This window comes from Lentinus tigrinus (assembly GCF_003813185.1).
Source record: "Lentinus tigrinus ALCF2SS1-7 unplaced genomic scaffold L226scaffold_3, whole genome shotgun sequence".
Classification (NCBI taxonomy): Eukaryota; Fungi; Basidiomycota; class Agaricomycetes; order Polyporales; family Polyporaceae; genus Lentinus; species Lentinus tigrinus.
This window is the reverse complement of record NW_027137912.1, coordinates 519,915-534,060: the sequence shown is the minus strand read 5'-3', so window position 1 is coordinate 534,060 and position 14,146 is coordinate 519,915. Positions and strand designations below refer to the sequence as shown.

The window sequence follows — 14,146 nt, the reverse complement described above, 5'->3', positions numbered from 1 at the left end:
TGCCGCTCTATGCCTGTTGCTTCGTGTATCCCATCTCACCCTTCGTGTATCTGCTGCTGCCGCTTTTGCTTTCCTTCGTCCCAGACACAACCCTCTTTTGTGTTTCTGTTGATTTAGCTCGAACGTAGATATGTGTACGATACAGATGTAGAAGTTGCTTGCTCCGATGAATTGAAATATCCGTTCTTCCATATATGCGCGCCCACGGCTGCATTGGAACCATCTTCCATTGAACATCCAAGCTCAGTCGAGATTTGCTCGGAATGACGTTGTACGCTCGCCTTGGTCATATTAATGCCACGACAACATCGATCAATTAAACTGAGCTATGCACCAGGTATAGCGAAGCGGTGGGATACTGTAGCAAAGCGGGTACTAGTGCACACTGTCCATCGGTCAGAGGGAGAGACGTAGCAGCTGGCCATATGGTACGTACGATCTGCCACATCCCATACACAACGCAAGACTACAGCACACCACCCAGTAAACAAGCAAGGAGTCCACAGACGTGTGAAGTATAGAACGACGGGAAGAGGGAAACCTAAGATATACGGTACGGTACGGGGTAGGTTGTGATCCCAGGGTATATGTGCTTGGTATAGAAGACTCGAGGGCCGGCAACCATCAAACTCAGTTTTTGGGAAATAGGGGTCCTCGAACGGAGTCGGATAGCGACGGCCCTGACACTTCTACAATGACGTCGTCGCACGGGTGCGCGAGCGACTTAGGCCGCCTGGGCACCGGCGAGCATGAGCTCGCTGAGACCGACGAATGCCTGGTTGAGCTTCTCGAGCTGGTCGGGGCCCGCAGAGGTCGTCGCAGCGGCAGCAGACGAGGTCGTAGAGGTGGAGGAGTGAGTGCTGCTGGTGCTGCTGCTGCTCGAGGTCGTGGACGACCAGGTGCTCGTCGAGCTGGGGGTGGACGACGTGGAATGCGTGGAGCTGGTGCTCGAGTGGGTGGACGAGTGCTTGGTCGACGACTTGGTGCTGGAGGTGGTCTCCTCCTGCCACCAGGAAGTCGTGGGAGGTTGCCACCAGGAAGTCGTCGACGTGCTGTGGTGGGTCGACGTCTTGTGGGTGGTGGTTGTGGGCTCATCGTCGCCCTCGTCGGTGAAATGCCAGGAGGCGTAGATGACACCGTCGTCCAAGGGCGCGAGGGCCGCGAAGAGACCCTCGGAAAGATCCAGACCGCCGTCGCTCGGGCAGCCAGGGCACTGAGAGTGCAAAAGTCATAAGTGAGTGATGTATTGGATGGCAAGTTTGTTCACGTACCTCATCCATAATCGTGGCCCCGACAGTCTTGCCGTTGTAGGTGATAGAGATGGGGCGGAAGCAGTTGGGACCAGGGTAGCCGCCACCGTACATCTGTGCGAACATAGTGAGATCAACGGCTTGACAAACATTGATGGGGGTCACATACACCGCTGTTCAAGGCGACGATCTGGTGGATTGTGTGATGTCAGCATTATGCTGTTCGAACATGGGCCGGTGGGACTCACGTAGTCGCTGGGCACATTGGTCTTGCCACAAGCACCGCTGCACAACGGCCTAAGCACCAAGCGAGCGCAGAGTCAAGACAGAAAACTCACAGGCCGACGTCGTAGTAAGTGAGACGGGCGTTGTTGTAAGTCTGGCCACGGCGGTGGAGGGTTGTCTCGACCGCATCGGTGATATTGTGCTGGGCGGCAGCAATGGCCTCATGGCGGCGGTGGTTGGCAGAGCCGTGCGAGGCAAGGGCCGCGTAGGGGAGGGCGAGGGAGACGAGCGCGAAGCTGAGGAGAGAAGAGAACATGGCTGCTTTTCGGGTCTTGTTACGTGTGCTTTACGGAGGCTGCCTTGGAGGACGTGTGCGATGCAAAAGCAAGGAGCGTGAGGGAGAGCGAGCGTGGAGGGAGCGAAAAAGCCTGAGGGCGTGCGGGGAAGGAGGTGAAGGAAGAGGCAGAGATGGGCTCGACCGTCGCCGTCGCCAATCCCGCCATCGCCAAGCTCCCGTGTTTGTTCCCGACAAACAAATCCCCCGTCCTTCCTGCCGCGGCATCCACTCGCCGCACATTGCAACTCTATGCATTTCCTCTCGAAAACAAAGTCGCGCCCGGGCTTGGCTATAGTAGCTAAGAGCAGGCCAAAGTTGCAACGTGTATATCCTCCAGGGTGCGTTACAACAATTGGTTCAACTGATCACACATGTCCACTACGGCTCCTTGACTACGAGCAGAAGCTTCCTGTCCAACGTCTCCAGTCATCCAGTGAGATGATGAACATGTCACCTGGCCAGATGCATGCTTGCTGCCAAGTATGTTGGACCATTTGGCAGTTCCATGGCTTGTGGCGGTCCGGCTGAGAACCATTACATGACCGCTCCTAGACGCCGCGGCGGCTGACTTCGGCGCAAGATATCTGCACGCAGTTGGGATCATTCGTTGTGAAAAAAATACCAGCGCGTACAACAGCCCAATACTTGCTTAGACAGTCTGTTTGAAGCTTCTCAACGCTACAGCCACTGATTTTTCTCTGCACACAGACACTGCTAAGTCGAACTTAGGGCCCGAGTCAACGCTCGAAGACCCAAGATCTACTTACGATGTCGGCCCGGATTGGATCTCTGAGTAACTGTCTGAACCCGCTGAAGGCATATACGTATCCAGTTATGAAGCCCGCATTCAACATCTGGCCGCCAACAGGTATCCCCTCCACCCCACCAACGTTGTGGAGATTTTCCCTATGCGTCGACAACGATACGCGCAAAGGCGGTGGTCCATCTCGCCTAAATGGCGCATCGTTTGCTCTGTATAGCACCCACACTCTGCACACGTTGCAATCAAAGAAGTAATGACTGGAGACACGCGTCCGATAAATATCTGGATTCTTGTCTTGCTACTGCAGGCTGACGACCTGCATCTGAACTTTCACGCATCGTGCGCTGGAATAAGCCAGATGTCCATTAGCCTCACCTCCAGCACAGACCGGGATACGCGAAGACCGAAGTATTCCCCTCCATGTGCGTCGCCGTTGCTGCACTTCGTCGCCGGATCACACTCGAGGGCTGCGGTATCAATACGAGAGGGCCGCGCTAGCGGGAACACGCCGACATTGTACCACGTCCAATCGCTGAGGCCTCCCTCTCGAAGGGTTCGGTTCCTCAACTATATCTGCTGCTTCAGGAATATCAAGGTCCAGAACGGTGTCGTGTATCTGCGGTTGGTCAACACCACTCTCATCTCTGTACGCGTCCACCATCCCCACTCGATCGTATCAAGTAAGCGTATTCAGCCACTGGATAAGAGCGTGGTTTTCATATGGATATCCCGGCTCGGGCCACTGCAGGAACCTCCTGGTCTAAAACCTGGTGAGCATGATCTGTCTCTGAACCTCCCAGACTCCCTAGGTCGACTACATGCATGCCAATGCGTCTTCCTCAAGAGGTCCTGGAGAAAGTCGTGGACCTCGTATCTCCCAACCCTGACAAAGACACGACCGTCTATCCCACTCTTCTCGCGTTTTCTCTCACGTGCCGCGCATGTACAGCACGGAGTCTCTTCAACCTCTACCAGCACGTAATTATCTGGTCAGCCAGCCAGTTGACGAAATTCGCTTGGGCACTGGAGCATCAACCTCATCGAGCGAGCATGGTCTCCATGATCACGATCGCAGCCCCAACTTTGCCCTATATGCCATTTGGAATGCTTCTTCGGAAGCTCACGGGACTGAGATGTCTCGTGCTGGGTATAGACTGGACAAAATATCCGCGATTGTACGCTCAGAGTTTGGCCTCTTGCCGTGGCATCTCCCGACTACACCTCCTAGGAACCACCTTCTATGGCATTGCGGGCCTCAGGTCCTTGCTCCGAGGATTTCCGCAACTGCAACGTCTTGTACTCGAGTCCATCAAGTTCACCGACCCGCGCTTGAAGGACGGGTGTCCAGACGTCTCACCCGTCACCCACACGCCCATTCGCAATCTCCGAACAATGCACGTAGAGGTGCGCGATCCTTACCACTCAGTGATTCGGCCCTCTGAAGCAAACTAAGTTATAGGGTATGAATTCGCCTTTGACAGTACTGGCGGGTCTCGGATATACCGTTCGCGCATCAACGCTCCGGATCTCTCAAAGTGGACTTTGTTCACCATGTAAGCATCCCAAATCGAGGGATTACGCTGCACGTATGCGCTAACGGGACAGTCAAAGCGGAGTTTACGGTCCAAGCCTACGCTCGCGGGTCAGGAAGGGGGGTCAAGCTCTGTCTTCCCTTGGTCCACGTAATTTCCATATACACAATGCCGGAAGCCATGCCGCTCGGGTGTGCCGCGCTGCGCGACATGATTGCTCGATATGTTCTCGTGCTTCTGTGGAGACCAGATCATCCTTTGCTCGTTGACCCCAGCATAGAGATGCAATTCAGCCATTGGCGTGAGTTACGTTTTCGTTAAGAAGAATGTAACTGAACAATTTTGATGATACAGGGACCCGTTGCTCCCGTCGCATAACCCAATGGCAGTTGGGCCTGTTGAACATCATCGACAGATACGGCGGTCCAGACAGCCCAGCCATTGCTGTTCCCAAGGACTGCGCCACCAAGCCTACTGTCTCGCCTAACCCTCAGAGCTCGCCGTGCTCCACTGTCGGTATAGCCATCCGCCTGTGCCACACCACCATGCGCTTGCACATCATTTTCTTTCTATGCTTCGACCTTCCTCCGCCCATCCCCATTTTTGTGTTTGTGACGGCCATATTACCAGTAAGGAAAAGCACAAAGCGGAAGTTACCCCCCAACGTTTCACATAACCTGTACATGCTGCCTGCGGCGAAACGCGCTCGGGGCCGCGGTGGTGAACCGAGCGCGATCAGCGATGTCCATCCCAGCTCAGCCAAAGACAAACCCAGCGCCACCCGGGACATTTCTGTACGACATCCGGACACTAGTGTGAAGGGACCGTCACGCATTGGAGATGCCCGCCTTCAGGATCCCCCCAGCCGAGGACGTTGTACTTCCAAGACCAAAGCCCACCGATCCATACCACGAACCAACGCGCGCGTCCCATCGCCGTCTCCCCGTGTAGCGACAGCACACGTAGATTGCGACACCCAAAGGAAGCCAAAGCGAGCTATTTCTAAGCCCTCGGAACGTCGGGCTCCAAAGGAGCCCCCAGTCAAGGCGACAAAGAGGGCGTGTACCGTCGAGCCACTGGACGCGATAACTCGGAGCAAACGACGACGTGTTGAAAGAGGTGAGTACTCCACCTAGCTGTCAGCCTCTGTATCTGGATGAAACTGGGATCCAGCAGGAGGAAGGGATCTCCATTAATCCCACAGACGGCTCGAAGCAGTGCCGATTTGCTGGCCTGGAATGCCACCCCGTTAGTAGTGCACAGTTTGAGTGACGTCTTAGATCAGACCCGTACGAAGATCCGCATTTATACTCGCCCCTCTGTGTAACTGTAAGAAATCATCTCACCGGAAGCGTTTACTCTATCGAAACACCATCTGGATCTCCTAAGTACCAAGCCACGACATGAAGAGCGGTGAAAGGCATGAGGAGATTGTCCTGGGGTTCCTCGTGCCTTCTACTGGTCAATCTCTCGATCAGTACATGTCGTGGGAGCATATATCCGCCTGCCTCCCGATAGCGCTGACAAGAAGTGGCAAGAAGTACCAAGAGTGACAAGATATCGCGAACAGTACAAGCTGGTCCGCGGATGTAGCATTCACATGACAGGCAAACCAGGATTAGGGACATGCTGAGAAGGATGATCAGGACGGGTATATACAGACTCTGCTGGCTCTCTAAGACGTCATATGTCAGCCGACGCAAGAGCTTTAGAGATACCTGAGCCCTAGGAGGGCTCGACAGCAAACCACAGCAATACAGGCCTACGATGGGTTGAACCAGGTAGCAAATAGCCCCCGAGTTCAGTGCACCGCCGACATACGTCGCCGCGCAAGGTCAATGTCGTCGCGGCTTTATACATCCTATATTCCACATTCGCGTTCCGGATGCGTGGTCACAGTATAACCAACCAAGATACGAGAACCCGCGAGTAGCAAAAGTCGCACAATTCGTGCGTCAACCGAAATAAGAGGATCAGTTCCGAGCAGACAAATCAGCCAACAAGTCAAGGAATGGAAGCGCATTCGGAGAGCAGTATTATAGCGGCATAATAACGGCAAGACTCGAGGGAAGAGATGGTACAGGCGGTGCCGTTGGTTCAGAGCATCGGCGGCCCCACATAAAAGGATCCTAGGAGCATCATCCACATCCCCCTTGTGGACGGGTGGTTCTGACGGTATGTCCACATACCCGTAAGGTTGAGCCACCCCAACCCCGTTCAAAACCACACAACACCCACATACCGACTGCGTCGCGTATATATCCGGAGAACTGAGGCGCGCGCGTTCGACAACATCTCCATATCAAATCTTGATAGAGTATGGTTCTGACCCTGCGTGATAGACAGATGACGACGTGGATTGCAGTACTGAGAGCTCGGTGCATGACAGAACTGTTGGATATACGACGAGAAGACGGGGTAACATATGCGGACGGTTTATATCTGGGTGGGTAGGAGGGGTCAGACAACAAAGGTCAGAGAACATCGAGAGGGATAAACAATTCCGCGATTCCGTACAGATAACCTTGGATGCAAGAACGACTGAGACGAACAAGGATATATGCTTATGCAACGGAGTGGACGCCTCGCCTGTCTCCACTGACTGGATGATCACCGAGAACCTGGTTGGAGGACTTGGAACTAGACCTGGTTCGGGTTGGCAAGTGCAGCCTGGCTCAGCTCGACGAGAGAGATGAGAGCCAGGTTGAACTGATTGAGGACACCGGTGTCCCACGAAGTGACAGTCGCGGTAGGCGCCGATGAGGTCGACGTGGACGAGCTCGTAGTCGACGTCGTCGAGTGAGTAGAGTGACTGGTCGAAGTACTCGTGGACGTCGTAGTTGTGGAATGCTTGGTAGACGTGTGCGTCGTGGAAGTCGACGTAGTGCTCGGCGGAGGTTTCGAGGTGCTCGTGGGTTTCTTCGTCGTGCTCGTCTTCGTCTCTGAAGCTGCGTCCCCGGTACCGTAGTTCCAGCTGCCGTACGCAGTACCCTGGTCAAAACCTCCAGGGATGAGGTATAGGAAGAGACCGGGAGAGAAGTCGATCGCAGCGTAGGGACATTCCATGCACTGCATGCGGAGACTTGTTCAGAAGGCTGGGATTAGCGGTGTGGCAGTGAAGGACGTACCTCGTCCGTGATCTTGGCCTGGGCGGTCTTGCCCTGGTACTCTACAGTGATCTCCTCGTAGCAGTGAGAACCTCCATCCCATTGCTACAGCAGGATATTAAGAAGACGTCAGCGGGACGGAGGGATGATGTTCCTCACATGGGTGTTCAGAGCAACGATCTTGAAGAGATCAAAGGCGTCAACAATACGTTAACTACTGAATGTAAACCGAGTGCGTACGAAGTCACTGTCGTGATCGAAGCTACCGCAAGCGTTGAGTCCGGTTGGGAAATACGTGAAGCGGGTATTGTCGAACCGCTTCTGGATACGACCGTCCCGCTCCTCGATGGTAACGTTGAGAGCATGGTGGCGGCGGCCATGGTCGACCCGCTTGTGGTCGTGGGAGGCGGGATCGGCGAGAACAAGAGCAGAGGCCAGGGCAGCGAGAAGGAGGGTAGCGCGGAAACGACGGGCGAAGGTGAACATTATGTGCTTCAAGTAAAGACTGGCGGGCGGCGGCGGCCTGAGGCTCTTGGGGCGATGGTGGAAGGAAGCAAAGAATAGGGAGGACCTGGACTAATACGGGACTACTTTTGTGAGAGATCGACGTTGGCAATGGGGGTGCCGTCGTTGTTGCCTTCCCGGCACCGTGCCTGGCCTAGTGTACCGGGCAGAATTGTTTTGGGCGAGACTGCCGGCAGAAATGGCAATGGCAATTGCCATAGCCTGGCAGTTGCCTGGCAAATAACTTAGCGCCTGGTACCACATCCGCTGAGTTGACACCTGGAACACCACCAAAAGCAACCCAGGATCGTCTCGAGAGTATGGATCATCAATTCATTGCTCTGTATTGGCAGCTTTACCACCTACTCAGTCCGAGAACTCGCAAGTTCGTCGTGTTCGTCACCAAGAATTACCAAATATGGCTATAGACGCCGTACTTCTGCCACATTCTGCCCAGCGATGAACCCGGCAGATATGGCAAATGCCGTTGGCAATTGCCACTGGCGAATTGGCAGCATTCTGCCAAGTACATTAGCCTGGCCACGCAGTCAACGTGACCGCGACGCGCCCATACTCCCCGCGCGTCTCCGTCACTGAGACTCTTCCTCTCCCTCACCCTGTCCAGCAGCCTTTCCCGCTCATCCTTGGCACACCTTCTTCCTGCGCGACATGTCTCAAAAGTTTCCCTGGTTCGGCATGACCATCTCCACCATTGGCAGTACGTACCCGTCTGTCACGAGCGTGCCCTTCGCGAGTTCATCCTACGAGCATAAACAGTCATCGGTGTCGGGTACTTCATCATGAAAGGTGCGCCCTTGACGACAATGTTCGCTCCTGTGTTCTTCTGACATGCAATCCGGCTTTCTCGCTCTCACTCGGTCAGTGACTACACCAACTCCGGAACAGACCTACGCCGTGAGTTCCTCTCCTCTTGATCCCGATTCACATCTCGCCGTCTGCGGTCAGCTCTCGAACGGCCGTCGCTGTTACGTGCATAGGGGGCAATGAGCGGGCCGATCTAAGATGAATGGGAAGAAAGACGATCAACTAACTCACCTTGACGTTTCAATGCACAGGCCATGTCCCCTGACCTTCGTAGGAAGGTCGACGCGAATCGTGCAGCGAGGTTAGCCAGAGAGAACGCGATGAAGCAGCAAGAGAGTGCACAGGTGCGTGGGCGATTTACATACTGTCCCCACCACCCGACGGCCGGCTGCGCAGTCGTACTGATAGGTCTCTTGCACTTCTTCCGCAGTTGAACGACCCCGATTCTCAGAAGCCTGTCTGGGCGGAAGGTCCACGGTCATAGCTACTCAAATTCACACTGGTCTTCGCCATATCGCTTCCTCGCTGTATCATAGCCAACTTGATTCAATGTATGCGCATCCTAATTCCGCTTGTCGATGGAACACCTCCCGGACGTCGAAGCAGAGACACACCAGTGAGTGTAATGCACATCATTATACACGAGCGTATGCTAGCTATAGCGATTACAGCTGTACCATGATACAGCACCGGAGCCATTCAACGACACACTATAAGGTAGAGACCAGAGCGGCCCACCGCACTTATGTGCGGCGTTACAGCAAAAGACAAAGAGCGATTACGGGACGAAGGAATGCAAGGATAGGCGATAGATAGGTTAACGATGATTATACCAGACAACCCGGAGCCCCAGGCGCGGCGGCCAACAACGGAGAAAACGAACGGACTTTCAGTCGAACCACCATTGGCCGTAGATGACACCCTCGTCGAGGGGCGCGAGGTGGGCGAACAAGGGCCGCGAAAGGTCCGCCTCTGCGTCCTTGCATCCCGGGCACTACGATGTGGAGCTGGTCAGCCTCCACGACGTCGACACATGATGGGAAATATACCTCATCGGTGACCTTCGCCTTGACCTGCTGACCGTTGTACTGAAGCGTTACAGTCTTGTAGCAGTGTGCGCCGTTGTTATAGAGCTAAAGAAATCGGTGAGCTCTGAATGCGACGCTGGCGCAGAATACCCCGTACCGAAGGACTGATGGCAATGACCTGCGGGATATCTAGGTGAGCACTCCGTATTGTCAAACGATGCCAGCCACAGCACTCACGTAGTCTCTGTTGGAATCATATCCACCGCAGGCATTCTCGCCGGCATCGTAGTACGTGAAGCGGGCGTTGTCGTAACGCCTCTCGAGGGCGTCCGTCGCAGACTCTGTGAGCTTCTTCGTGACGCTGGAGCCACTGTGGTGCTTGCCCTTGTGGGGCGCGGCGAATGCGAGTGCGCTGGATAGCGCGAGCAGGTTAAAGAGCGTGAGGACCAAGGAGCGGCTGGAGTTGAACATTTTGGTGGCTGGAGAGCTTCTACGGTGCGCGAGAGCAGGAGCAGAGCAGGTAAGGAATGACTAAGTGACGGAAAAGTCTATGAGGGAGAGCGGGAGAACGACAGCGACGAGAAGAGCGAGAGTGAGGACAACGCAGGAGTTGAAGAGGTCGATGACGATGACGACGACGTTCGCGTTGCAATCGACACTCTCGGGTATGTCGGGGTCGAGATGAAGCGGGCGGATGACAGTGGAGCAGGCTTTGCAACGTCAGACGCATACGCAATATATAGGACCGACGGCCTTCACAGGTCTGGACGCCCGGAGGCTCGGTTGCGCCTGTCGCGCCTGCGGGGGGACGGGGTCGAGCTGATGTCCGAGCCGCTTCGCTCAATGTGTTTTGCTAGCCGCGCGCCACGTTGGCCCGCGACGGCCTCGGAACGCCTTTTGCGCGGACGGACTCAGGGAGACCTGCAGAGCGATTGGTCGGGTGCAGGGAGGTTGATCAATGGGGTCTGCGTTCACGGAGGCGGGGTCATGTCCTGTGACGACTATGCGGGTCAAGCGAGAAACATACTCTCTATGTACCGTTGCCAAACATGCTGCTGGTATACTGCATAACTGTGAGTTTTTGCCGAGTAACCTCAAAGCCGCCAGAGGTCTCTGGTCAGGCCCCGCAGTAGTCTCTGCTCATCCCTCCGCGAAGTGTTTGAGCACTGCTCTGCAGGCTCGTCATGAGCTTCGAACCTGCATTCGGGCCACGTTCAGCGGTCATCCCGACGCCGCAGTGGGAGAACATAACGGTATGCTCCCATGGGCTGGGCACATCAATGCTGACGGTCGTCCGTTCCTCCGATGTCGACTAAGCAGAGCACCTACGCAGCTCGGGATGAGCTGACAGTTTCACGATGACCGGAACCATGAATAATGCAGGTGATCTGAACGCGACCGGGAGGGCATTTTGACTGCAGAACAGCGCTATCGGCGAAGGCCGGCGTCCCCGGGTCAGCGTTCGTCATTACTTCTTGTCGTATCTGCTGTTGCATCGCATCTGTGGTGAGGTGCATGGAGTATTCAATGTGTTTGGGAAGATATGAGCAAGGCAGGGTAGAGGAAAGTTCGGGTCTGGAAACGCGATTCAAGTATTCGCTCACGCGAAGTGACATCGGCTGCAAGTCCTTCCAGTCTGCTTGGTCCACATCGCATAGAAAACACTCCTTTCCAGCACGCAAGCTGCGCGAAAGTGCATACTGTAAGAGGATGGGCTATGTTTCTCTCGCGTTCTTGACCATGATGGACGGAAGAAAGGCTAAAGACGGACGGTCACAACGCCGCTGAGGTCGGTGTTCGCCGCGATAGGCCCGCGTCGCGGCCGACAACGGGCGTCAGTCAGTGTCCCGACTGTGACGACAAGCCGCACCGGTGGTGACTTTCCTTGCTGAGCTTTGTTGCCTGCTCCTCTCGACGACCACACCTCCGAGCTCGACTAGCTCCCTTCTCTCTCACGATGGGCAACAGTGCCTCCTCCGGCCGCGGGCACCACGAAGACACGGTCGACTTCGGGTATCTCTCCCCACAGGGCATCTACACCGGGCCACGGGACTGGAATCAGGCTGTAGTCACACAGCTCATAGTCGAGCGCAAGCTTGCCCCGTTCTACCGCCCGCTCGAGGACTACGAGGAGGACTGGGACGACGAGCAGATCTTTGCTGCGCGCAAGGAGCCCTCCGATCCGGAGGGCGGCGAGGGCTCGTCGCGCGCCGATTCTGTCAGCTCCTCGTCCACCAGGGGACACGCAAAGAAACCCAGTACTGCGAAGGAGCCTGCTCGCCATCCAGAGGCAGCGATATATCGCGGGGCCATCGAGTGCCCCATTTGTTTCTTGGTGCGTGCGGGATTGTCCTGATGTTTGGGTGCTTGCACCCGAGGATCCCTCCACTCACGGTTGTATGTGGGCGCGTATTAGTACTATCCCCCCAACATCAACCGTTCGAGATGTTGCGACCAGGCCATCTGCACGGAGTGCTTTGTGCAGATCAAGAGAGTCGAGCCAACGACTACACATGTCGTCTCGGAGCCCGCTGCATGCCCGTACTGTGTCCAGGAGAACTTTGGTATCGTCTACACGCCACCGCCGTGGCGGACGGGCCTTGGCAGCGAGGGAGCGGTCAGTACATGTTGTTATGGCCTGGACTCTTTGCTAATCGACCGGCCCCGCGTTTCCTTCGTAATCGCAGACGCCGCCTTCATGGCCTGACTCACCGAAGGCGGCATCAGACGCTACAGCCAACACTTCCATGAAGCGCCGGAGGAAGAGCTTTGGACACAATGATCCTGACGTTGTCACTGTCGGTGAGTCGAGACGGAATACTGGAGAGTATCTGTGGCACAGGGTGACATTGAATGAACCTTACCACAGACATGATCCATCCCGATTGGGAGGCCAAGTTGGCGGCGGTTCGGGCTGCTGTCGCTCGGCGCGCTAACAGGCGTATTATCATGCGGCAAGTCGGCGACAGGCTGATTCCCGTCGGCGTTACGAGTGGTCGTGTGCATGCTATTCCTCCGGAAGAGGCTGGCGCAGAGACGCCCGAGGGTAGCGGCGAACGAGGAAGCCGGCGGTCGAGGCGGAGGCAGCAGAACCAGGAGCTCAACCAGTACCTTGGCTCGATGGGCCTCGGAGGACAGGATCTGGAAGAGGTGCGTGACCTACTGCATACAGCGCTCACGGCCGATGATCTGAGGGTACAACGCCAATTCACAGCTGATGGTCATGGAGGCCATGCGTCTCTCTCTGATAGAGCACGAGGCTGAGCTGCGGCGACAGAAGGAGGAAGAGGAGAAGAAGAAGCGGGAGGAGGCTGCTGCTGCAACCGCCAGTGGTGCAGCCGAACCTGCTGCTTCCGTCGAGAGATCGACTGAGGCTACTACGCCCTCTGCAGAATCGGTGGTCACGTCGGAAGCAGTCCCGTGCAGTCATTCTCCCGCCTTGCCTGCACAACCTGCGGAAGAGGCAGTCTCTCCTCCACGCTCGCGCATCTCTACGTCCAGTCAGGTACATGCATCATCACCAAGCCTTCTCTCACCGGCCCGAGTCAGCACCGACGGTGGCCGCCGTAGCGGCAGGTCCACCCCAACGTCACCGTATGGCGCTGTCGGCACTGCTCTGCTTGGTGCTGCGTCTACCGCAAATGCTGTCGCAACTCCTAGTCCGGAACGCGAGCCATCCGATCCAATCGCGGAGACGGCATCCTCGGAGTCTCAGTTGGAGGTAGCTCCAGCTCCGACCACGGAAGAGCCTCGCGCGGAGACTCCTCCTGTGATTGCAGACGATACTCCCACAATAGCTGAGCCCGCTGCCTTCGAATCAACCCCAGATCGTCCCTCCCTTTCAACCGGGGAATATGCTACGTCGTCCGCGTCCTCGGCCGTTCGCTCCTCCTACGATGTCCTTCCATCTTCTCCAGGGTCTACGATATCGGACAAGCCATTACTGGATCGCGCTGTTCCCCCAACGCCCGGCACCGACGGTGAAGCCAGCGCAGCTGCTGCCAGTTGAGCGGACCGTGTATCGACTCGGACATGTACACTAACTCACTCTACTTCGCACGTGAGTGACTTACCCAAGCATCTATTCTCTCGACCACTGACATTCTCACTGATGCAGTGGTGCGGTGCAGCTTTCCTAGATCCCTAATCATTTGTCTTGTTCCATTTACAAGGACCATGGTTTCCTCATCACCCTCCATGCTCTTGCGCCTATCCACGACGTACCCAAGATGACATCTCACGATGCATGGTTCTGCGTCCGGGCTATCGCTAAGTTGTTCCGCTTCCGGCTCGTCCTATCGCAGTGCGCTGTATTTTGTACTGTTTCCTCCCATCTCTCACGCCTATGTCGATGTATAGAACCACGCTCCACGTGTGTTGCTCTGTCTGTATAAATGTGAGTATTATTGTTGCATGCACAGTCGTCTCGGACGCGGGTACAGTGGGGAAGGTACCACCTGACATGGTGAGTGAGATGGTGATTGCTCACTTCCTTGACCTCCTTGGTATGACCCTGGGAGCAATGATTCGTGAGGTGGACTGGTGTGGCTGCAAACTGCTAACGTCTGTGAACTA

The 14,146-nt window shown here is 55.8% G+C and overlaps 6 protein-coding genes across 6 annotated transcripts; 2 read left to right on the top strand and 4 right to left on the bottom strand.

Annotated features, from left to right (window-relative positions):
- Positions 1 to 724: 724 nt before the first annotated feature.
- On the bottom strand, positions 725 to 1,791 carry L226DRAFT_566440 (uncharacterized protein; the record flags this gene model as incomplete). The annotated part of the gene is made up of 5 exons (XM_067683915.1): positions 725 to 1,213; positions 1,272 to 1,364; positions 1,420 to 1,440; positions 1,499 to 1,535; positions 1,589 to 1,791. 5 exons carry the CDS (start codon positions 1,789 to 1,791, stop codon positions 725 to 727), a joined length of 843 nt encoding a protein of 280 aa, XP_067540460.1.
- A 4,369-nt stretch (positions 1,792 to 6,160) lies between these two features.
- L226DRAFT_184290 (uncharacterized protein) lies at positions 6,161 to 6,619 on the bottom strand. Its single transcript, XM_067672728.1, has one exon. The coding sequence runs from the start codon at positions 6,489 to 6,491 to the stop codon at positions 6,246 to 6,248; it is 246 nt and encodes an 81-aa protein (XP_067540459.1). The 5' UTR covers positions 6,492 to 6,619; the 3' UTR covers positions 6,161 to 6,245.
- A 128-nt stretch (positions 6,620 to 6,747) lies between these two features.
- L226DRAFT_519510 (uncharacterized protein) lies at positions 6,748 to 7,700 on the bottom strand (the record flags this gene model as incomplete). Its single annotated transcript, XM_067678585.1, has 4 exons — positions 6,748 to 7,176; positions 7,236 to 7,319; positions 7,374 to 7,394; positions 7,455 to 7,700. The coding sequence occupies 4 exons, from the start codon at positions 7,698 to 7,700 to the stop codon at positions 6,748 to 6,750; spliced, it is 780 nt and encodes a 259-aa protein (XP_067540458.1).
- A 572-nt stretch (positions 7,701 to 8,272) lies between these two features.
- L226DRAFT_530082 (uncharacterized protein) lies at positions 8,273 to 9,139 on the top strand. Its single transcript, XM_067679760.1, has 5 exons — positions 8,273 to 8,436; positions 8,496 to 8,525; positions 8,602 to 8,633; positions 8,795 to 8,887; positions 8,974 to 9,139. Exons 1-5 carry the CDS (start codon positions 8,388 to 8,390, stop codon positions 9,025 to 9,027), a joined length of 258 nt encoding a protein of 85 aa, XP_067540457.1. The 5' UTR covers positions 8,273 to 8,387; the 3' UTR covers positions 9,028 to 9,139.
- Positions 9,140 to 9,432: 293 nt separating this feature from the next.
- L226DRAFT_519509 (uncharacterized protein) lies at positions 9,433 to 10,042 on the bottom strand (the record flags this gene model as incomplete). The annotated part of the gene is made up of 4 exons (XM_067678584.1): positions 9,433 to 9,537; positions 9,593 to 9,676; positions 9,729 to 9,749; positions 9,809 to 10,042. The coding sequence occupies 4 exons, from the start codon at positions 10,040 to 10,042 to the stop codon at positions 9,433 to 9,435; spliced, it is 444 nt and encodes a 147-aa protein (XP_067540456.1).
- Positions 10,043 to 11,419: 1,377 nt separating this feature from the next.
- L226DRAFT_608873 (uncharacterized protein) lies at positions 11,420 to 13,991 on the top strand. The gene is made up of 6 exons (XM_067685980.1): positions 11,420 to 11,906; positions 11,988 to 12,188; positions 12,259 to 12,373; positions 12,441 to 12,721; positions 12,786 to 13,631; positions 13,689 to 13,991. The coding sequence occupies exons 1-5, from the start codon at positions 11,529 to 11,531 to the stop codon at positions 13,578 to 13,580; spliced, it is 1,770 nt and encodes a 589-aa protein (XP_067540455.1). The 5' UTR covers positions 11,420 to 11,528; the 3' UTR covers positions 13,581 to 13,631; positions 13,689 to 13,991.
- The last annotated feature ends 155 nt before the right edge of the window (positions 13,992 to 14,146 follow it).

Coding starts and splice junctions, on each gene's coding strand:
- L226DRAFT_184290 (XM_067672728.1), bottom strand. CDS start 6,491: ATGCACCGAGCTCTCAGTACTGCAATCCACGTCGTCATCTGTCTATCA.
- L226DRAFT_530082 (XM_067679760.1), top strand. CDS start 8,388: ATGTCTCAAAAGTTTCCCTGGTTCGGCATGACCATCTCCACCATTGGC. Junction 8,437..8,495: donor GACCATCTCCACCATTGGCA/GTACGTACCCGT, acceptor GAGCATAAACAG/TCATCGGTGTCGGGTACTTC. Junction 8,634..8,794: donor CTCCGGAACAGACCTACGCC/GTGAGTTCCTCT, acceptor TTCAATGCACAG/GCCATGTCCCCTGACCTTCG.
- L226DRAFT_608873 (XM_067685980.1), top strand. CDS start 11,529: ATGGGCAACAGTGCCTCCTCCGGCCGCGGGCACCACGAAGACACGGTC. Junction 12,374..12,440: donor TCCTGACGTTGTCACTGTCG/GTGAGTCGAGAC, acceptor ACCTTACCACAG/ACATGATCCATCCCGATTGG. Junction 12,722..12,785: donor GAGGACAGGATCTGGAAGAG/GTGCGTGACCTA, acceptor GCCAATTCACAG/CTGATGGTCATGGAGGCCAT.